Source organism: Podarcis filfolensis (genome assembly GCF_964270895.1).
Source record: "Podarcis filfolensis genome assembly, chromosome: 9".
Taxonomy (NCBI): domain Eukaryota; kingdom Metazoa; phylum Chordata; class Lepidosauria; order Squamata; family Lacertidae; genus Podarcis; species Podarcis filfolensis.
In genome coordinates, this window is record NC_139610.1 from 61,652,089 (window position 1) to 61,676,185 (window position 24,097).

The 24,097-nt window shown below is 45.9% G+C and overlaps 1 protein-coding gene across 2 annotated transcripts in view; it reads right to left on the reverse strand.

Annotated features, from left to right (window-relative positions):
• MMRN1 (multimerin 1) overlaps window positions 1-24,097 on the reverse strand; it is a 69,904-nt gene that overhangs the window by 23,690 nt on the left and 22,117 nt on the right. Inside the window, exons 3-5 of one of the 2 annotated variants that reach the window (XM_083571020.1) lie at window positions 20,711-20,817; window positions 8,914-9,024; window positions 6,458-6,631 (exon numbers count right to left, since the gene is read on the reverse strand). In XM_083571020.1, coding sequence (XP_083427146.1) covers window positions 6,458-6,631; window positions 8,914-9,024; window positions 20,711-20,817 — 392 coding nt within the window. The remainder of the gene's footprint in view (window positions 1-6,457; window positions 6,632-8,913; window positions 9,025-20,710; window positions 20,818-24,097) is intronic. The other variant, XM_083571021.1, reaches the window with a different exon arrangement.

Genomic DNA, 24,097 nt, shown 5'->3' on the forward strand with positions numbered 1-24,097 from the left:
TTGTGGGGGTCAATTAAAGAATTCCCTCATCTCTTGCCAAATCCTAAATCAGTGCTAATTGGCTAAAGAAACTTAAACAATCACTAATTGTTTAACAGAGTAAAAGCCACCCTGAACTAAAATGAAATAATCTCCTCAGAAGATTATGTTTCTGTGGGGCTCTACAGGCAGAAAAGCTCTGAAAGATGAGAAGAATTACATTAAAACCCATAACTTTGTACTTGTTTACTTATCCTGCTCTCCTCTAACAAAGTGTTCAGTGTTTAGACAGCCTAGATTTATAAGACCCTTGGCCCAATTCTCCTTATTCCGAAACATTAACCCGAATGCAAGTACAGCAAAATATTTCAGCTGACAAGTGCAACAAAGCGGACAAAGGAAGGCAGGAAACTTTGAGCTCAGTGTCTGAAAGGGAAGCTTCATGGTGCTCCAAGGGCTCCAGGCACTTCACCTCAGTAATTCTTACAGCAGCTTATGAAGTAGGCTGCTGTTCTTGCCCCCATATAGGCTGAGGTAAAGTGGTTTGCCTGAGGCCACCTACTGAGTTTGTAGCTGAGGTAGCATCTGAACCAGAACTCCGCAGACATCAATTGGATATGTTGGGACTGAGATGATACTTAAGGTATTCTGGACCCAAGTTGCATAGGGCTTTGTACACCTATCTGTACACCCAGGAGTTTTTCCCGACTCCAGCAGTAGACTCCATCTGTAGACTATGGAAGTGAGAGCTGGACCATAAAGAAGGCTGATCGCCGAAGAATTGATGCTTTTGAATTCTGGTGCTGGAGGAGACTCTTGAGAGTCCCATGGACTGCAAGAAGAGCAAACCTATCCATTCTGAAGGAAATCAGCCCTGAGTGCTCACTGGAAGGACAGATCGTGAAGCTGAGGCTCCAAGACTTTGGCCACCTCATGAGAAGAGAAGACTCCCTGGAAAAGACCCTGATGTTGGGAAAGATGGAGGGCACAAGGAGAAGGGGACGACAGAGGATGAGATGGCTGGACAGTGTTCTCGAAGCTACTAACATGAGTTTGACCAAACTGCGGGAGGCAGTGGAAGACAGAAGTGCCTGGTGTGCTCTGGTCCATGGGGTCACGAAGACCTGGACACAACTAAACAACAACAGACTCCAGCAGAGGCAGAGCAGCTTGGAAATAAGACACCCCCTCCACCACTACCACCCATATCAGGAGATACCTAGACTTATTTCTGTGCCAAAATGAATTTGTGTTCTCTGCCCTCTCCCTTTCTCTACCACACTGACAACTCAGCATGTGACCAGGGCCCCTTCTACACCATACATTTAAAGCACTATGATACCACTTTAAAGAGTCATGGCATCCCTCAATGAATTCTGGGAGCTGCAGTGTATTAAGGGGGCTGAGATCATGTCATCTGAAGCATGTGGCAATGGAGCAAGCAGCCATGGAATGGCAAGGAACAAAGCCAGCCTCTTTTGTCTGTTTCTTGCAGGTGGCAGATGTGCTCCTAGATGGCATCTTTTGGAAAGTCCTGAGGTTGCTGAGTTTTTTTTGAAACAACAACAGCACAGTGATCTTCTTCTAATAAATTTATCTGTATAAGGGGCTGCTGCATTGGAAGCAATAATAGTTGTTGAAATGCAGTTGAGTTTTGAGCACTTGCGTGTGTTTCTGTTTGAAAAAAGCAGCAAAGCCAAAGAATAACAGCAGATTTTTAGGGAAAGGGGGTGGGAGAGAAGTCAGTCTTGACATGCATATTGCATCTTGTGAAATAGCCCAGCAAACCCTTCTGCTGCTTAGATGAAGAGGTTGCCAGAGGGTTTTCCAGCTGAGTAATATAATGGGAAGTAGGTGGTGGAGGAGGGTGATTTTCTTAAAGATGCGATTTCATAAGGTGGCACGAGCATCACTTGGCCATGTACTCATTCATTTAAAACAAGGTGGATTACAGGTGTTTTCACATTTTTAAAAAAATGCAAAGAAGAAAATCAAAACAGTTGCCACTTCTCTCTTAATTTCCATATGAAAAGAAATCACATATTGAATATTCCCTTAAACTGCCAGGGCATTCCCTTCTTCCTTTCTTTTTTGCAAGAAAACAAGTGAGAGATTCTATGACTAAGGTCAAGCTTACATGGCTCTTTCATTCAGCAGCAACCTCATTGTTCTTTCTGCCTAGCTATGTATCTTCATTGAGTTTAATGGTGGCATGTCACAGCTAGACATTCATCCTCCTGCCACCCACCAAGGCTCGCAGAAGACATCACCCCCCTCTCTCCCAGCTCTCCTCAATTTGACTTTTAATGGAAGGGTGGAGAGGAATGAGGACGGTTCAGAGGTCCTCTTAGGTTATGCAAAGGTCATCTCTGAAAATAGGGTGGAAGGTTGCAAAGAACAAATGCAGAAGGCGGGACAGATCCAGCATAAATCTAATACAGGCGGAAAACAAGAAGGCAGGAAGTAGAAGGGCACTCTTAAGTAAAGAAAGGCATTGAGGCCTCCAAGCTTGGCTTAGGCTAAGCTCTCATAGAATCTCAGAATTGTAGGGTAGAGTTGGAAGGGATACACAGAGTCATCTAGTTCAACTTTCTGCAATCCAGGAATCTCAGAATCATGATACACCGAGTAGTAAATTTTATAGATACAGTAGTGTGATTTGAAGAGAGGGAGAGAGTGCCCAGAATGACAATTTACTGGGCCATTTTTTAATTTAAAAATTTACTGTTAGTTAGTTTGTTTGTTTCTTTCCATGAAAAATCCAAAAGCAATTTAACAATAAATCATGATTTAATCTCTGCTGAATCTCTATTGTCAGGGTGTTCCACAGGACTGGGCCGATGACACTCAAGGCTTGATTTCTCGCTGTTGTCAAATGAGCCTCACCAATTGTGGGAATGACCAAACACCCATGCTCTGGACTCCAGCTCACTAATAGCAGGCAGACCTTGCGTTTGTACCGTTTCTGATGCCTGCTAAAAACACTCTTGTTCAGGCAAGCTTCTCCAGACATGTTATTTCATTATGTATATATGCTGTTAAACTCTGTTGGTTTTACCTATATTTTGATAATTTTATTTATTGATTTTATTGGCATCTTCGTATGACCATTTTATGCAATTTTATGTAAACCGCTTGGAGGTTTATTTATTCATTTTTAGATTGAGCACTCTGGATTTGGATTTGATATCCCGCTTTATCACTACCCTAAGGAGTCTCAAAGCGGCTAACAATCTCCTTTCCCTTCCTCCCCCACAACAAACACTCTGTGAGGTGAGTGAGGCTGAGAGACTTCAGAGAAGTGTGACTAGCCCAAGGTCACCCAGCAGCTGCATGTGGAGGAGCAGAGACGCGGACCCGGTTCACCAGATTGCGAGTCTACCGCTCTTAACCACTACACCACACTGGCTCTCTCTCACCACACTCTATCAATCATATTCAATGAATGAATGAATGAATGAATGAATGAATTTAGAACTCATAGATGAGCAGGAATGAAGAAGAAAAAAAGACAAAGACAAAAAATGTAAATGAAATAGGCTACATTCTAGAGGCACACTCTGGCCAAAATGAAGGATGGGGAAGTGTGAATAGTTTCAACGAGGAAAGAGTGAAGCACATATCTAAACCTTGGGACATATGCCTAGAGAAGTGGGCATTCCCACAATGGAATTCTTTTGGACTCCAACTCCCATCAGCCCCTGCCAGAATGGCCAATGGTCAAGGAATGATGGGAACAGGAATTCAGCAATATCTGAAGGGCCATAACTTACCCATCTCTGTTGTTGCAGGATTGCAGGATTCTATTTTGCAATCATGCTAGGACTGCATGAAAATTGAAAGTAATCACTGGACTGTAGGGGCGGGCATAAAGATGCAGAAAGAAGAATATAGAGAAGTGGAAATAAATCTTCCTTTGGGGGATAAGGAGCTGGAGAGAAAGAGATGCTGAGGTTGGGAATCAATCTTCTATTGATAGAAGAGTTGCTCTGTAAGGCTGGCAGAACAATGCAGAGAACAGTACCCAAATATGCTACAGAAAAAGGAAGCCTTTTCAAAGGAAAAATCACAACACTACTTCACTAGCACAGTCTCCATGCATACACACACGCACAGTGTGCGCTACTAGAAGGATCGAGTCCCGTCAAGTCCCCAGGCTTATAATGAAAAGCTAATAAAAGAAGCTAATAGTAGCACTTTCATAAAACAAAGTGGTCAGAAGGATAATGCAATTTGTAAATAACTCACATAAATCAAAGAGAAAGCCAGCAGACAGGGAGTGGATCCGAGGTTAGCCTGGGACAAGGCTGATGTAACATGGGAAGGAAATTTCATTTTAAAAGCATCTAAAGCAAAATGCTGACTCTGTGGGGCCAATGATACAAATCTGTAAGGAAGTTTGGTATCAGTGAATGATTTAGGAACACAGAATGCTGGGGCACTGCTGAAACAAGTGAGTGTGGAAGTGATCTGTGTTTGGATGAGAGAAGCATGTAAACTGTGCTAAGCCTTCCATGGAAAGGCTGGAAATATGTCATAGAATCATGGAGTTGGAAGGAACCCTGAGGATCATCTAGTATAACCTCCTGCAATCCTGGGGGAGGAAGATAAGGCTGTAGCTCAGTCAGTAGAGCATAAGACTCTTAATCTCAGGTTCGTGGGTTCGAGCCCCACGTTGGGCAAAAGATTCCTGCATTGCAGGGGTTGGACTAGATGACCCTTGTGGTCCTTTCTGACTCTACGATTCTGTGTTTCTTTGATGGGGTTCCAACAATTGACACAGAGAGAGAGAGAGAGGCTCTTTCTAGCATAGCAGCGGTTCACAGAGGGATTGTGAATTTGGGAAGTTGTTCAAGTAGATCATGTCTTGCTGTCTTTAAAGGGTCAAATGGATTGGGTTTCATATGATCATAGTAATTTTCTTTTGTGTGTGAGCACAGAACCTTACTGTGCAATTGACAATTTAAGTGAATCCAAATGCAGCAAGCAAGTGGGATAAGATCTGACAGTGGTTTTTCCAGAGGTACATGTGCAAGTAACAGATTAACCCGCAGGGAACACAAAAAAATGGATGGGAAGGAAGCTGACAGGAAATGGAAAATGTTCGAAGCCATATTGGACGTATACCCAAGGGTCAAGAATGCCACATAGCAATAAAATGCACCAGGACGGGGGGGCAGGGGGTGGAACAGGATGGATGGGAGAGGTGGTCTAAATATGACTGGGAAAAGCAGGGCTATTTGAGAGCAGTATCCAGAGCTCAGAAACTGCCGAGGCAAGTAAGGAATGGACTTGCAATGCATGAAGATGTCTCCAAGGGGCCTTTAGAGGCTCAAAGGTATGCTATTTCTGCATTACTACTCAGAGGCAATAGACATTCGAACACAATATGCAGCACAACAAAGACCCAGGGACAAATTTCAATCGATGACAAACAAAGCGAACTGCTGAATGAAGATCCAGCACATTACTTGGGGCCTTTGCAGATGCTTGTAATCACATGTGTGGCAGGACGTTCATCTAAGCTGAGCTTAGATGGATGGAATCTGCCCATTCATGAAATTGGGTGGGCAAGAAAGTGGGGCATTCCCAGGGGGCGGACCCAACTGGGCCCACAGGCTTCTCTTGGATCCGCCCCCTGTGAATAAAAAGGGCCCCACCTCCTGCCTCAACAGCCACTTCGTCATTGTATCCCCCATCCTCCCTCTCTGTTCTGCTGCTGTGTTTAGTGATAAAGACCTTGCTATGGATTTTGTTGGCCGCCATATTTGGGGCCGGGTAGGAATTTTCCCACTCGGCAAATTGGCACCAACCTGGTGGTTTTCACCTTCTTCATAGCAATCATCACAACTCTGAAAGAAAGGGGGTGTCCCGTTAAGGGGGTCCAAGGGAGCGGCTTCTGTCCAGATGCCCAGATGGGGGCTAGGGCCACAGCACTCCCCAGGTGACAACCCAGCGAGGGAGATGCTATTTGATGTAGATCATATGACACCCTCACTTCCGGTTGACCCCAGTGAGTGGGCAGGAAGTGGTAGCTTTACCCAACGCCTATACCAAACCTCTTTACATCTGTAGTCAATAAAGTTGTAGCCTGATTTGACCCAAATACGCCTAGTCATGTCCCTTTACTTACTGTTTTAAGATGAGAGGGGGCACTTGCTCACACAACTACAAAACTCTGTGCAACCTGTTCGACCAGGGATGGGATGAGCATCCACGCCAGGAGCGCTAAAGGCTTTATCATTCCACCTTCAACACTTTGGGTTGTGGAGTACGCCCAATCACCCTTTTCTCCTTTTTCTTCTTTCTTTTTAAGTAACAGAACAAAGGAAAACGTACTTCCCTGGCAGAATGTGGAATAATGGAACAGGACAGCCTAAGTCCATTTCTAATAGTTTCTTTCTCTCTTTTTCCTCCTCTTTCTCTTTCCCTGGCACTTTTAACTGGGTGAGTGATTGCATTAATTTCTTTCTTTTACCTTTTAGAAAAGCCTGGAAGTCTCTGCCCTTATCTTCATTGATTTTGCCTTCCAGAGAGGAGAGTGTCTCGCTCACATCACTCACGACGGCAGAAATGTTGTCAACCTTCTTCTGTAGCAAAGTCAGTCTCATCTCCTGGCTGCTAATCTGCTCATTCATTTTTTGTGCAACTGCTAGGTCAGGGTTAGTGGGAGGGAGAATGGAATAAAAGGAGAGGGAAGGAAGTCACTAAATTAAATCGCAAAAAAAAGCAAGCACAGAAACAAATTCCACGAGCGATTGCCAGAAACGAAAAGTTTCTGCAGTCATTAATAAGAATGGGCCATTCTGATTTTTGTCATGTATCTTCAGCTATGAGTGACATTCATACAAGCACAGCAGCAAATAATTGCTGAATAATCCATATTCATTATAGAGTAGTTATAATTCCAGGAGAGTATATGGAATAGTTAAGAGAAATTTAATGAGCCTAAGTGGAGCTTTCTTCCACCTAGTTAGTTTTCTATGGAGGATTCAGTTTTACTTTTTAAATTAGGGGTGGGGAGCCTCCCCCCCCTTTTGCCTGCATTCCCTCGTGGGTAATCTTCTGGGGGCCACAAGCCCATGGTGGTTGGGACCTGAGGAAAAAAAGGTTAGAGCAGCAGCTAAGACTCTTTCCTCTATACAGTAAAAACCAGAGGCTTTTGAATACACCAACCCTACATACAGCTCTCTATCCTCCATCTAGGCAAGCAAAATGCATTATCACAGGTCAAGGACATATCCACTGTGCAAAAGCACTTGAGGAGAGGGCAGACTGGGGCTATTGAGGAGCATAGCCAAGGGTTTGGGAAAGGCACATGGCCTAGGAAGAGTTCTGAGGGCCATATTTGGCCCCTGGGCATGAGTTATCTCAACTCTGGTTTTAAAAAATGCATTATACTCCTGCATTTTACCCCCCAAAATTCATCTAGCTGCCTTTCTGCGAACAGTAGATTGTACCACAAAAAAGCATAACTTGTTATCTCCGGACCAATGGAATCAGCTTGGGGGTCCTTTTGGGTCCTTTGCTGTTGTTGAGACTCAGATAGCCTCAGTGGCATGGAGTGCCTTCCATCAGCTTCAGCTGGTGGCCCAAGTGCTCCCCTAGCTGGACAGGGAAAGCCTAACTTCTGTTGTCTGTGTTCTGGTAACCTCTAGGTTAGATTACTGCAACATGTTCTGCATAGGGCTGCTTCTGAAGATGGTTTGGAAACTTCACCTGGTTTCAACTGCCAAGTTGCTCACCAGGGCAAGACAGATGGAGCAGGTTGTATCAATCCTGGCCCGACTACACTGCCTGCTGATTTCTGGGCCCAATTCAAAGTGCTGGTTTTGAGCTATAAAGCCTTAAATAGCTAAGAACCACAGTACATCAAGGAGTGCCTCTCCCATGTGACCATCCCCAGACTCTATCATCATCATCTGAGGCCTTTTGTGTGACTCCTCTGCAGGAGAGGGTGGCAACACGAGAACGGGCCTTTTCTGCAGTGGCTCCCCGTTTGTAGAATGATCTCCCCAGGGAGGTTCAGTTGGCGCTTTCATTTAGGCACCAGGTAAAAATGTCCCTCTTCAACCTTGTGTTCAACCGATTAACATCCTGTACCCTTTCAAACATGTTTCTGGGTAGGGGCAAGGGGGGTTATTGGTTTGTTTTGTTCTTGTTTTTATTATGTATTTCATGTTTTTTGTCTTGTATTTTTATGTTGTGAACTGCCCTGCGATCTACGGATTTAATAAATAATGGTAACGGTAACCAGCAGCCAGTGCCCACTCCCAGTTTTGCAGGGCCCTTGGTCAAGATGCCCTCACCTTGCCGCTGTCACCACTACCCATTGCATTCTCCCCCAGTCTGCACCAGAACCCAGAAGGAGAGGACAAGGCAAGCTGAGGCCCTTGCTCCTTTCCGTGATGAATGCCCATTCATTGCTCTGCTCATGGATTTGCATCTGTAGCCCTGCCCACAACCTTCATACACCTGGAGAGAACAGACAGAGACCTCAAGGAGAATGACACCTGACAGTGCCCCCTTCCCTGGCTGAGGTTTAGGCCTGATGATGCGAGCCCTTGCCCCTAGTCCTGGCACCAGCAGCAGAAAAGATTGGCCATTAGCAATCATTTAACATATGTCACCGGAGCCCCTGACTTTATATTGCTTTTGTTGTTCCTTATCGGGCTGTTGTATCCAATAATGTTGTCCCAGAAAATGAATTTCCCACCAAGTGTGGCGATGCCCGTGTAAGCCCATTCTCTATCAATATTCTGTTTTGCCCCCTCACCTTTCTGAGCAGACCCCACAAAAGAAAACAAGATTGCAAGAGACTCCAATGCTTCATCACATCGCTTTCTGTGGCCGGGGGGATTTCTTTTGTTCTGATTTTAATAAATAGTGTTGACAATGATTGTGTTAGGGACTGCAGTAATTACAACCGCTGACCTGGGTCGCTGGGATCCTGCTGTTGCTGCTCTGGGCTCCCTGGCGTCCCCCCGCCGACAGCTGCGTTGCTCTCCGCTTGGTTGCTGTGTAGAAGCAATTGATCCTGTTGGGCTAAAACGGGGGAGAAGAATAAGGGTGAGCGAAACATTCGGCGTGACTAATTCACCCAGTACGCGGCAATATCATCGCCGGTGCACTCCGGTGCCCCCCAGCTCTTAGTCAGCTAAATCCTAATCGTTTGTGCTGATTCCCGAGTTAGCTGCTTTGCCCATCTGGACCACATGCTATGCCACCATATTGGCGGGGGATAGTGAATGGCTTTAATTCTTACCAGAGAGGATTATAAGTGTCTCCTTCAGGTTGCAATTGATTGTGATTTGCAGGAGCTCGTGCTAATGCAAGGTTCACCCTCCCTTATCATTAGGAACACTTGGAGAGCGGCGAGATTAATGTTGAAGTGGAGGCTTAAAGAAGGGCATAGAGCAAGCCCCACATAGTAATTACATCGTGCCCATTGCTCAGCTCCAGTGATCATGGGGAAGAGTAATCCAGGTAATGGGCCCGTATTAGGAATGCCATGGAAGTGTGCGAGGTTTAGATCTGGAATTCAGCTATGCCCTTTCACAATGCTCAATGGATTTCTGAGCTACTGCAGCACACTTGGGGGTGGGGTGGGGGTGGATATTTGCTGGAATTTGGGGGGACAGAGAGACAGAATCTCCCTGAGGCTCGGACTAACCTAGCCGACCTTTGTGTTGTCTGTGAAACGTTCACTATGGGATTCAGGTTCCACACAGAGATATGGAAAACTGAGTGGTTTATTTAACCAGGTTATGTGCCAATCCCTGGCTGATGACCCAAGCACAGGCCCACAGCAAGGTTTCCCCTATTCTAAGAGAAGACATGAAAAGGGGAGTCTATATTTAAGAGGACAGTGTACAGTTAATTCAGCATTCCTGAATATACCAGACGAGAGAGAGAGAGAGAGAGAGAGAGAGAGAGAGAGAGAGAGAGAGAGAATTTGGGAACTGTGATTTGAAAACTCCAGTTCTCATTGTCATTGAATGCAGAGGACACACCTCTGGAAGATAGATGAGAACTCTATTATCTCTCTTCTTAAGCAAGAACAGAACTTCTGACTCTGCTCAGATGCATCTAAGTCCAGTGCCACCTAGTGACTAAGCTACAAAATGGCACTATCCACCCAGTCACTAATGCTGGACAAACAATGTCAATTTTAGTTTGATTAAGTCAAGTTGCTATTGACTTGATTGGCAGTCCAGTCCACGTCCAGTTTAAACTTGAAGAGCCCTAAGAAAGGAGAGCATCAGGGACCTTGAAGATGTCCATCAACAGTCAGTACCTGGACAGCAGACCAAATAGGCACACACTGGTCACCTGGTCCCAGTCCCTGTCTTCCCTTCTATGAGGATATACATTATAATCTCTCACTGTGGGACTAGTAAAGCTTCCGGTGACATTGTCAAGTGTGCAATGGAGCCCAGCTCAGAACAGAATCAAGCTAAAGTGATGCATTTCCTATAATTTATCCAGCAATCTTGAAAATATATATAGCATTTTACTCAAGCTCATTCTGAATCGAGACAGGGGGAGTTTGCCCATCATCACTAATAATATCACTCTCTGTGCTCTAGATAAGAATGAAGAATAATTAAATCTGTATTCAGCAGTTACCCAAGGGGCATGCAAGAGAACCATATCATTTTTAATAACGAAGGAACAAAATTGCACTCCAGATACTTGAGAATACTCTGAACTGATCTCTTCAGAGAGGCCCTTTCCAGTGAGTGTGAGCAGCAGGGATTCTACAGTAAATTGCTACAGTGTTGGCAATGAGTTTTCTGTTTTATGGAAATGGGCTATCATTTATTTGTGCATATACTATTGCACTGTTTACAAAGCACATCTCACTGCAATGGTAAGGATGACACCAAGCTGCAATACTTGGGATTTCTGTATTGCCAGCTGAGAAGTCAAGGTGCATGTTGTATCCAGCAAATCAGAACTCAACTGTTATAGCTGTTTCGGGATACTGAGAGGAGGGGGAGGCCAGACTCAGTTTGAGGGATCTGTTGACATAATGCTCTTTGGTAGGTGCCCACGGACCCTGAAGGACTTATCTGGTAATAGGAAATAGCAATGCTCCAATGAGCACTGGGCAGGCAGCTTGGAAACACCATATATTTCCCACAATGCCCTGGAGCAGGGGTAGGGAATATTTCGCAGTCTGAGGGCCGCATTCCTTTTGGGACAACCTTTCAAGGGCCATATGCCAGTGATGGGCAGTTTCTAGCTTATTAACTAGCACATTCTAAGCTGACCGGCAGCAGTTCTCTGTGGCTTCAGACAGAGATGTTTACCAGCCATATAAAGACATACCAGAGATTGACCTTCAGGCCCTTTGCTTGTAAAGAAAGCACTCTATCAGCCAGCTGTGAGCCACCTCAGCCACACGCACGGGACATTTCTGAGCACATTTGTTGTCGGGGGGGCACGATATCCTTCTGTAAATATATCCCCATTTGTAATTTCATCAATCAAAGTCACACACATTTCAGTTGAGAGTAGCTGGCTTTTGAGAAGGCACCAGCAGGGGCTGCTGGCTCTGAGCACCGAGAAGGATGAATGCGGAGCCATAGCAAAATCTCCACATATCCTTGAAATATATCCCAGCTGGAATTATGAAAAGAGGAAGGATTTCAAGTGAAAGGGGCTCGCCTCATCCTAAAAATGAGCATTACATGCTGGCAAAATCAGTATCATGAGCCACGTAGTTTTGAACTTCGGCCATCTCACTAGCTTGTGCTGTCATTTAAAATGCTATGTTCTGCTCATGGTAGAAGAGTCAGACCACTCATTTGTCACAGGCAGAAAGCAGCCCCCATGGGTGGGTCAGGGGAGAAAAAGCGGTCACTGTGAGAAAAATTATATTGTGCACTAGCCTAGGGGGTGGAGGGAAAGTCATCGAGGGCAGATACTAATGTGGACCTATCTAATTTGCACGTTCTGAACCAGGATGCAATGCAGCTATCCTATGAAATAAGCACGTCTAATCTGGAAATGCACACTAAATGTGTACAGATTTCCATGCAGACATCTTTTGTTTTTTGTTTTTGTTTTTTAAAAATGCAAATGGGAGTGAAAATGAACCAAAAGAAACTTAAGCTCGGAAAGCTGAGAAGCTGAGAGAAAGTGGAATTGGCAAATCTCCATGGAATGATCAGAGCAGCAGTTCTCTTGCTGGAAGCAATGTAGGAACATTACACCGGTCCTAAAAGGCCTACATTGGCTCCCAGTATGTTTCCGAGCACAGGTCAAAGTGTTGGTGCTGACCTTTAAAGCCCTAGACGGCCTCAGTCCAGTATACCTGAAAGAGCGTCTCCACCCCCATCGTTCTGCCCGGACACTAAGGTCCAGCACCGAGGGCCTTCTGGCAGTTCCCTCACTGCGAGAAGCCAAGTTACAGGGAACCAGGCAGAGGGCCTTCTCGGTGGTGGCGCCCGCCCTGTGGAACGCCCTCACATTAGAGGTCAGTAAATAAACAACTATCTGGCTTTTAGAAGACATCTGAAGGCAGCCCTGTTTAGGGAAGTTTTTAATGTTTGATGGTTTATTGTGCTTTTAATTCTGTTGGGAGATGCCCAGATGGGTGGGGTATAAATAAATGATGATGATGATGATGATGATGATGATGATGATGATTAGTCCTATCTCTGTATTGCCTACACTGAATGGCAGAGATTCTCCGGGCTTTCAGAAAATGAATCTTTTTAGCCCTGCCTGGAAATGCCAGACATTAACCTGTGAATTTATGCATGCAAGGCACATGCTCTACCGCTGAACGTCTTTCTGTGTCACCGTGCCTCTTCTCTCTCAAAAAAGTTATAGTGTACAGCATCCTGCCCAACTTCTGGTACCCCAAGTCCAAGGCAAACGCACAACCCCCGATATAAATTGCCATTTGCTAGGTGCCTGAGAAGCCTTCTCTTCTTACAGTCCCAAGCAGCGGCAAAGGCAGAAGGTTTGAGCCCCTGGAGAACCACCATTCATGATGAGTGAACAGTGCTTTGCTTGGTAGGTTGCAAAGCATACAGAAACATATTTACACAGAAGGTTGCTAAATATTAGAGCCTAGTGAAACAGTTTCTTGGGGGCACGGGAGGAAGAAGAAAGAGAAAAGTCACCATGGATCTTAGCTATGACCTTAAACTGAATTTAAATAAAGAGGGGGACCTTTCTCTAGGTACAAAAGGATTAAGGAAAATAGTTTGACTCTCCATCCCTGCCCTCTTATCTTAGTTTCAACAGATCCACTGGGCTCGCTGCTGTTTGCAGATAAATGCCTCGGGGGTCACAGGGTTGCCAGGAAGAAAGAGACGAGGAGCTGAGGTTTGTCGCTCCGTTGACATGATTTCTAACTCCTACTGCTGTTTGTTATAGGAAAGGCAGTTTAATATCGGGACCCAGTTCAAAAATCTAGTATCTCTGTCACCTGAAGGATCAAGCAGTTCCAAAGAGGATATTTTAAAAGCTCTGATTCAATCAGCATTTGTGCGTTTCCACATTTCGAAGGTGTGGACCTAGCTTTAAGTTGCCTGAAGGCACCCCACATTTGCACTTTTTCTGTCTCTGTCGTTTCCTCCTCTAGTACTTTGAATATATGCGGCAATGCCTTTTACAGCTGGTCCATCTTGCCTGCTGTTAGCCACTCTAACTGGCAGTGCTTAAGAACATAAGAAGAGCCGGCTGGATCAGGCCGAAGGGTCCTATCGGGTCAAGCATCCTGTTCTCACAATGGCCAATCAGATGCTTGTGGGGAACCCTTAGACAGGAGCCGAGCACAAGAGCATTTTTCTCTCCTCTGGTTTCCAGCAACTCCAACTGTGGAGACAGAGCATAGCCATCACGGCTAGCAGATGTTAATAGCCTTGGCCTGCACAACTTTGTCTAATCCTCTTTTAAAACCATCCAAGTTGGTGGCCATCATTGCCTCCTGTCGTAGTGAGTGTCATAGTTTAATTATGCACGGCATGAAGAAGTACATTCTTGTATCTGTCCTGAATTTTCCAACATTCAGCCTCATTGGCTGTCCATGAGTTCTGATGTCCCAGGTTGAATCCCCAGGTAGGGTGGATGGCAGAGAATCCTGTCTGAAATTCTGGAGAGCTGCTGCCAGTCATTGTAGATAATACTGGGCAAGATGGCCCAGTGGTTTGGATCAGGATAAGGAAGTTACCTGTGTTCCTATTGTGCTGGGCCAAGGGGTAACCCGAGTCCTAAATCCAAGTCTGGTCCTGAATCCAAGGGTTCTGCAAGGAGTCAGTCCGACAGGGCCAAGGCAGGACACGAGGCAGGAAACTAGGCAAGGTCAGGCACAGGATCACAGGCAGGTTCTGGCAAACAGCAACATTGCTCCCGCAACCTGGGGCGGGGTCCAGCAGCCTTTTATCTCTGTTGGGGTAACGGCCAGTCCTGATCCTCTGGTGACTCACCTCCCTGTCTCGCCTAAAGGCAAGCACTCCTCCTGGAGGTCTCTCCTTCTCTCAGACCTCAGTCTCTGCAGCTCAGGAGACGTCAGTGGGTTACTAGACCAAACCGGTAGTGGAGCAGCTGTAAGTGATGGCCCAGCTGAAGGCAACGAGGTAATCCCCACATCTGGAGCCAGGGCAGGCTCAGGACCCTGACTCGGCCAAGCTGGTGCTTGTTGCAGGGGAACCTGTACAGACTGGGGCTCTTAAGAATCAGACGCCAGACTAGGTTCAGCTGCTGCCTGAGGCAAAGGATCTGGTGCAGACCGAGACTCCTCTGGCTCCGAGTCCGAGCCCGAGTCCCAGGCCATCACACCTATGCCCCTAGATTTTTCATCCCATGTGGACCCTTCCTCCTTAGGAGACTCCTGATTACTAAGGCAGCCAGGTGGGATGAGGGGCCAGGAGGATGCAATCTTGTGGCAATGAGGCTCTTTAGTCTGCCTTTGAACCACTGTGGATTTCTCCAAGTCTCTGTTGAAGTGGGGCTCTTATTAGGGCCCCAAGCCTCTTTCTCAGAAGAGGTGTTTTCAGGGTCTTGTTCAGACAAGATTTTGGCAGGTGTCTCCTAGCTGACTCTCGGGCATCTCCCAGGCTCACGTCCTTCCTGACTGACAGATAGTATGGCGCTATCCAAAATGCAGGAGCCCCAGGATGAACAAGCCTTCCAGATGACACAAATACATTGCTGTAATTGCAGAAAGCAACAATTAGGTGCTCCACAGGGGCGTGTGAGATCTAGCTGTCCTCAAAGCCTATCATAGCAGCAGTCAAGGCTGCAATGTAAGCTGGAAGCTCGGCTCACATTCTCAGTGGCCGCTGTTATCTTCATAAGGCCGTAGCTGTCAACAGGAGTTAAATACTTGCATTCATCCCAATTAATTACATAGGATTTATCAGGTGGCAGCGTGACGATACAATCTGTGACGGGGGGAATCAGTTACTCTCCGGTGATAAAGGGCCACCTGATGGATGTCCTTTTATTCTTCCGCTTACCATTCTTTTGTTCCCAAATATACGGGCTGCCAATGTGAAGGTGCTTCCCCCGCCCCCCAGTCAATCCTTGCAGCACCCTCCTAATTAAATCAGCTAGGTGGTTGCTTTGAGATATGATGCAGATTTCACAATCCCCTCTCTTCCTTTCAGCTTCGCACACACCCTTTAAAGGTGGACTATTTCACATAATACCCAGAGGCAAGCATGGGTTTGCCACTGAGTGTACAGTTAATAGCTGCAGCCAATCGTGACTCTGGGGTGAGCATGCATCTGATAAGTTCCTCTTTGTATCTCTTGCGCTTCGTATTTTTCAGGTCCGCTCTTCAAGGAGGTGCCAAAGCTCACAGAAAGAGTGCCTGCTTTGCGTTCTGTAGTCACAGTTTTAAACCCCAGCATTTCCAATTCAAATGACTAGGTAGGAGGAAATATCCCTGCCTGAAACCACGTAGAGATGCTGCCGTTCAGAGGAGACGATATGGGGCTAGATAGAGGAATATATGTTCTATGGCACTTTCATATGTTCCACTTAAAATATATTAGGCTATACCACCTGGGATAGCGCAGCTGGTAGAGCACGAGCCTCTTAATCTCCAGGTCGTGGGTTTGAGCCCCATGTTGGGCAAAAGATTTCTGCCTTGCGGGGGGTCATCTAGTCTCATGACCTTCATGGTCCCTTCCAACTCTACAATTCTATCTGATACATTTAAAGCACTAGGTAAAGGTAAAGGGACCCCTGACCATTAGGTCCAGTCGTGGCCGACTCTGGGGTTGTGGCGCTCATCTCGCTTTATTGGCCGAGGGAGCCGGCGTATAGCTTCTGGGTCATGTGGCCAGCATGACTAAGCTGCTTCTGGCGAACCAGAGCAGCGCACGGAAACCCCGTTTACCTTCCCGCCAGAGCGGTACCTATTTATCTACTTGCACTTTGACGTGCTTTAGAACTGCTAGGTTGGCAGGAGCTGGGACTGAACAACGGGAGCTCACCCCGTCGCGGGGATTTGAACCACCGACCTTCTGATCGGCAAGTCCTAGGCTCTGTGGTTTAACCCACAGCGCCACCTGCGTCCCCTTTAAAGCACTAGGATACCACTTTAAACAGTCATGGCTTCCCCCAAAGAATGCTGGAAAGTGGTGTTTTGTTAAGGGTACTACAGTTCCCAGGGTGGTTGAACCACCCATCTCTCTTCCCAGAGAACTCTGGGAACTCTCATTCTGCAACAGTGACTGATAATGGGGAGCACACCTAAAAGTAGTGTGATTCCTCTTAGGAGTTGTTTCATTGACTGCTTACACTGGTTTAATAAATCCCCAATGAATTTTGTAGACGGGCTTAACTCTTAATTCTTCTCCTTTGTCTGCTGCTCTGTACTGCAGTTGGCCTCCTGTTATTGTGAACATTATACAGCCATCTACTGGGAAAAGTCTATAAATGTTGAGCTTTTCGTCTTCTGTTTAGAATTAGTCGCAGGACTGAAAATTCTTTGCACCTGACAAAAACAGGTTCTGTTGAAAGGAATCCCACGTGGGTTTTCAGAAACATTTATATTTAATTAGCTAATTAGTTGCCTTTTATATGGGTCCCAAGGCAATTTGCAAAAATACCACAAAGACAACTAAAAAACCAGTTTTTTAAAAATGTGCAAACAACTGAAGATTTGGTTTAAAAACAACACAACATGAACCCGAAAGGCAGAGACTTTTTCACTGAGCTCGAAAAACTTGTCAAAACAAACATGTATTCAGCTGTACCCAGTAAGTAGAGGAATTCTTTTTCACAGAAGTGGGATAGTCACACAGAAAGCCCCACTCTGAGTTACTATGGAGCAGACCTCTGAAATTTTGGGAAGCCGAAGGAGAAATTCTGCTGTATTGGAGCTCAGATGTTAGACTCCAACTCCCAATACTGTAAGAGGCAGGAAACATTCATAACACATTTGGGCTAGCAACATGCATTTATGTTTTCTGTAGATCCCAAGACAGAACCTTTCCAAGAAATTTCACTTGTCTTACTGCAACTTTTCTAGTTCCACTTGAAATTTTCACTCGAGCAGAAACTTCCAAGCCTGCCTTGAGATTTTGCTTAAATAAACTTTGCTAGCTTTCAGAATCTGATGGCCCATTGCCATTTGGAATTTGCATGCAGGGGAGAGAGAGAGAGATGCCAACATGGTGGCTGAGAAGCAAATTTCAAAATTGGGGCACGGTGCCTTGCCGAAAAAGAAGAAGGAATGTTTCATCAAAGAAGAGGGCTTTCCTAAAATTTTCATACCCTGATTTATATGCATAAATGCAACTTTAGAAACTATATAATTTAAATAGAAATTCAATACCTCTTACTATAGTGAGGAAGACTCTGACTAGCTGACCTGTGTGCACCTGCTCAGGGTTCATTCAGATGCAGGGACTATCACATTAGTGCTCCATTTTGTTAATAGGTAGATTGTAGGCCAGAAAAATGGTTGAAGGGGAGGCATATTAACCTCAGGAAGATGTACTAGGAAGATGTGTGCTCTTCCATACCCTTGTGGAGCCCTCATTCATTTCAGTGGGCCTATTCAGGAGTACTGTGACCTCACACTTGTGGTCCTCCTGATGTTGTTGGACTACAACTCCCATCACCCCCACTGACCATTCCTCACACTGGCTGGGGCTGGAAGGAGTTGTAGTCCTATAACATCCGGAGGACCACAGGTTCCGCATCCCTGTCTTGGCCAATCAGAACCTCTGAAGGACAACCTCAAGTTCATCAATCCCAATAAAATTTGCCAGCAAGGCACTGCTTATCCACTGTGGACATCACAGTGGTTGCTATGGCTTGGATACAGCACATCCCTTCTGTTAAGGTGAGCGGACCTTTCATCCTGCAGAGCACATGGAAGTGAAGCAAGGAAATGTTATTTTCTCTGGTTGCCCCTTCCCTTTGGACTGGCCCCTGCAACTTCCTTTGCTCAGTAGCAGAGCACCTGCTCTGCATGCAGAAGCTCCTGGGTTCAATCCCCAGTATCTCTAGGTCCAGGACCCTAAGGAAGTTAGATTATCCTCCACCAGGGCCAGGGCCTTCTCAGTGATGCCTCCGACCTGGTGGAATGCTCTGCCCCATGAGACCAGGGCCCTGCAGGATTTAACCTCCTTCCACAGGGCCTGTAAGACAGAGCTATTCTGCCTGGCTTTCAACTTGAACTTAGCCTGATCTTTTATTCCCCTTCCTTCCCTCCCCGTCCCCTTTTTATGAAGATTACCCGCTCTGGATCCCACAGCTAATTCTCCCCTGGTCTCCACACTGGCCCAAATAGGACTAATTTAGCCAGCTAGCCCTGGTGATCATCTAATGTTTATTGGATGGATTTCCCCCCTAAATTGATTTTTGAATTCTGAATTTATCGTTATTTGTGTTTTATACTGCATTTTATGCTGTTTTTTGTTGCATCAATTAAGTGTTTTAAATTTGTTGTAAGCCACCATGAGCCTGGTTTTTGAACCGGGAAGGGCGGGGTATAAATAATTTTTTTATTATTTATTATAGGTAGGGTTGCTAAATATCCCTTCCTAAAACCCATAGAGCTGCTGAGATGGATGGAGCAATGGTAAGGTGGTTGCCTATGCTCCTATTTTCTTCTGGATTATCTCCCAACCCTTCAGAGTAGGCTTTCTTTTTGGGTTGGGGGGGGGGGCAAAAGGGAAACCTGAGGCCCAAGATCAAACTCATGCTCATGGAACTATTGTCCAATAATAACAAGAGCAACAAGCCTCCTTCCTTGGAGGTTTTGAAGCAGAGGTTGGATGGCCATCTTTCATGGCTACTTTAGCTGAGATTCCTGAATTGCAGGGGGTTGGACTGGATGATCCCTGGAGGTCCCTTCCAACTCTACCATTCTTTGATTCTATGAAGCCTTGAAAACATTTTAGATCCATGTTGCCTGGGATCCCAGATGTAAAAGCATGACGAACAAACAGTCCCCATTAGAGTTAATCCAAAACATCTACCTTCTTTCAGCCATGTATGAGAGAGACTCTTGTTTCCACAGGGGATTCCCGTGCCGCCGCCAGTATTAAGATTTCCTTCTCTTAGATGCGAACGGCAGTGACTTCTCTACATTTTTGCCCATAAATTTTTAATCACAGCCTCTTCTCTACCGCCGATGATTGAGTTCCCTACCGCAGCTAATGGCATTTCTTGTAATATTCATCCATTTAAAATATGTATGTGGGTGCCATATCTTATTTTTCAAGGGGAGCTTGTATAAGGCCACGAGCAAGTAATAGCAGTCGCAAGCCTGTTAAACCACGACACACTTGCCATATGTTTGATCACGGGCGCAATCGTAAAATACAGGACTCCCTGTCTCAAGCAGGCAATGTTTCACACAAGGTCGGTGCAATAGTCTGCGTGGCATTTTGCCATCTGCCTCAATCTTAATCCAAATGAAGCCCCGGCTATAAATTTGCTTTGACTTCAATGGGAATGGGATTGAGTGTCTAAATGTATGCCCTCTGGCTGAAATACATTCAGAGACAGCGTACCTTAAAAAGTCAGGGGGGTCAAGCTACTCTAGGTGGATTAATTTTTAAACAAGAGGCATTTGCTGAGTAATTACTTTATGAAATGGTTCTTTGAACCAGACAGGCTTCTTCTGCTAGGGCCAAACTAACCACTGTACTAACCAGAGGCACCATCTTCTACTGATGATTGAGGGGGTCCAATGCAATGTTCTGGCATCATGTGGCCAACATCACATGATGTCCTGACATCTTGTGTGTGACGTCCTGAGGAGCCAGGGGGTGGAGCTGAAAACCCTCTGAACATTGAGGGGCATCAGCTCCCTCAGAAAATAAATTGGGATGGGGCAAAAGTGCCTCAGCCCCTAGGAGTTGGCGCCTGTGAAACTATACTGAAGATTCATTTCTTTGCTGTGCCTGATTTATTAGGATCAGCTGGGATTAAGACCAGACTCTTCCTGGTTTGTCCAAGACTCCCGCAGAGCCAATCCAAGACATTCTGCTGCCTGTTCAAAGGTGACCCCCATTAAACATCCAGAACCCAAACAGACCGACAACATTGCTAATGTGACAGCATCTTCCACTGTACCTGAGAAGCATGGGATGATGGGAGTGGGCCAGAGCTTCCCAACACCTGATCTGGAAGGGCTTCCATTTCAATCTGCTGCAAGCAGATTCCCTCCCTCTTCCAGCCATTTTGTAGCCAGGTCAGATTGCTTGCCAGGAAGGGTTAATATTTCCGTCGCTTCCCATACCTTTGGGCTGGCACGTTGCTCCGCTGTATCCGGGGCAGCACTTCCAGTCCAGTGATGTCACTATCATATGTTTGACCCTGTAAGCTTGGCGAGTCCTTGACTGGGAGCTGCAAGGTGATTTGGAAAGCAACCGTTAGCGGGGCTCTGTCTCAGATGAATGGACATGATACAGGATGATACATCAGTAATAGGCCACTGAGGGATTATTTTTGAAGTCTATTGATTGCGTCCTGTACAAGACCACAAGCAAACGCTTTTACAGAACAGCCTCGTGTCAAACCTAGTGAAAATAAAGACCTCAGGAGCACAGTTGAAATTAAGAGTTGAGGAGGCAGGGGGCTGGTTTTATTTATTTATGTAGGCATTGATTTACAATACTTAGCCACTCTTCAGCGAAAGATCTTGGAGCAGCTTCCAAAGTTGGGCAATGGAACGTTAAAACCATATTTTTTATAATAAAAAAATCCCACAAAGATAACAAGATACAACAGAGCAATAACACAGCAATATAAACACACTAAAAAGATATCAAGCTATTAGAAGGCCTGGGCAGCTTATATAGGTTTTACCTGGCCAAAAAATAAAATAAAATAATGAAGGGGGTGTCTCTGGTGAGAGCCTTCCAGAGATGAAGAGCCACAACTGAAAAGGCCCTATTTCCTGTCAACATCCACCCATTGACACCAAAGAGATTAAAAGCAGAGCCATGGGGGCTTGTCTTAATACTCAGGCACGTTCATGGAAGAAAGGGCACTCCTTCATGTCTCTGGAAGGCAGAAATTTGGGGTGAATGGTAGATGTCAACATCGTATATAATGTACAAACCAAATCCAGAGGATTCCCCCTCTGTCAGGAGCAGATGCCAGGAGCCAGTCAGCAATAACTTGCACAGTTTCAGTGAAGTTAAGTCTTTATTCAAAGAAACGAGACAGCTCAGGATGTCAAGCCTAGAGAACACAGCAACTCTTTCCATAGAACTTGCCCTTGAGAGGCAGTTGCCGAGACTAAAGGTTCCTGCCTCCCAATAGCCAGCTATGTCTCCTCCCCTCCAGGGCTTTTTCCAAGCAATCGGAGACTGTGCCTGCGTACCTGTCTTTGCTCCTCCCGCTTCATGCTCATTGCAGCATGGGTGGGACACCTGTGCCTCCCACAAGCATGACCCATCACTGTTTTGTGGCCCTCCTCCTCTCCAGCCTCCGCTTCTGCCTCTGGTTCTGGACTGCTCTCTGCCATAGACTCTCCCTGCTCATTAAACCCTGTTGCCTCTTCAGCTTCTGACACCTCCTCCTCTCTCTTCTCCCTCTGGCCACTCATTGTCATCCCAGCGCCAGCCCCCTGGCTCTGAGCCTTCTCACCTTGGGGGTTCCCCAGATGGTGCCTCCCATTAGAAGAAGAAGAAGAGTTTGGATTTGATATCTTGCCTTTCACTCCCTTTAAGGAGTCTCAAAGCGGCTAACATTCTCCTTTCTCTTCCTCCCCCACAACAAACACTCTGTGAGGTGAGTGGGGCTGAGAGACTTCAAAGAAGTGTGACTGGCCCAAGGTCACCCAGCAGCTGCATGTGGAGGAGCGGAGACACGAATCTGGTTCCCCAGATTATGAGACTACCGCTCTTAACCACTACACCACACTGGCTCTCACATTGCTCCAACTCCTGCAAGTCCACTTTAACCCAAGTCTTCCCACACTGGTTGCTTTTACACAATAAAACCTAAACCCTGCAAAACGTAATAGCCCAATGTGCACTGCCCAAAATCCAGTTTCATAGCCACCAACCCCTCTTGTTAATATGCTCAGTGATTTTGAATCTGGGAGGGCAAGAAGCAGGTGGGAAGCAGGGCCAATAAGGATGTGTGGCTTGGGGAGTGTCCCAGGGGCCACAGAGAGGGCTTAGAGGGCCATCTGTGGAGCCCAGTTCCCCATCCCTGGCATGGATCATGTTCTGTTGGTCTGTCTCGTCCTTGCTCCAGTTGCTTTATGAAGCAGAGAAAGGAGGATGCAGGTTCTTCCTCGAGAAACCAGAAGACCGTGACAAATACCAAAGGAAAGGACGGTGCTCATTCCTTACTTGAAGGAAAATCTCATTAAAAACGAAAGGAGGGAAACAACAACTTAAATTAAAAAGCAAATTACATAAAAAGCCATCCTATTTGTAGTCCTTGCCATAGAGGTATCTGTTTGAATTTTCATTCCCTTCGCGGGGGCAAAAATGAGTGCTTGGGAGTGCAGTGGGCTAAGGGCAAACTGGGTAAATATTCATTTTTAAGTAGCTAAAATTATGCCTTGCGCTTCAGCATGACTATGAATAAGCAGCCCAGCAAATACGTGTCATTAAGAGCACGGAATTCAGTTCCAAAATATTCATGTCCACTCAACGCTTCTGCTCAAGTGAGTCCCCGGGAACCTTCTTGGTTTTCTAGAGGAACACATAATTAACGCGGTGATTTCTGAAACCCAACTGCTTCCTAGGTGTCTTCATACTTATTTCTTACCAAAGGGGTCTGCTTAAGATGGCCGTCGATGCAGAAGCACACACACTTGTGGCGTTGACATCTGGAATGCATGGCAAGGAACTTGCAGGACATCAGTCTGAACCTACTGCCTTATAATGCCCATGCCGGCGGTAGTCATCATTGTGTCCTCCAGATGTTGTCGGACTTCAGCTCCCATCAGCCCTGGCCATGGGTCATGTTAGTTAGTCTGGAGGGCACTTAGATATCCCTGGTGAATACTGAAAGGCTATAGCTCTCCAAGTGAATCTCACAATGCAAAACACAAGTTGTGGGCACCTGGTGTCCACACATCTCGGTGTGTGAGTTATGGCTTTGCGCTCAAGTAGTACAGCAGCCATGTTTGTTTGGGGAAGGCACTGTAGCTCAGTGGAAGGGCATTTGCCGTCCACCGAGAAACTCTGCCAGTCAATGCCTGTTATGCATTATAATCCATTTTATCCATTTATGCTGAGCCTGATTAAAAACTCAAACACACAAAACTTGGCCTTAGAATCCATGCTAAAACCACAGCAGTAACCTCACAGCAATTATATGCTGTCAGTAGGTTTTCCAGCTGAATGAAAAGATCTGTGCCTCAGGCATTTGTTCTGTATGTTTTTTAAAACCTCTGTTCGGTTGCGTTTCTACTGTTTGTAAATTATTTGGGCTGTTTCTAAGGATATGTCTGTAATAGGGACATATGTATGGAAGGTGAGTCACAGATGTATTATTACAATGTGGCTTCTGTGGAAGAAGGTGGGATTTCATAGTGATGACTGGGAGGCCACTGGGCTGACATGAAAGTCTTCACATGGGCAGAGTAACAGGGCCTGGAAGACTCACTTGCTGCTGCTGCTGCTGCTCTCCCACATAAGCCCTGTTGGATTGGGGCTTC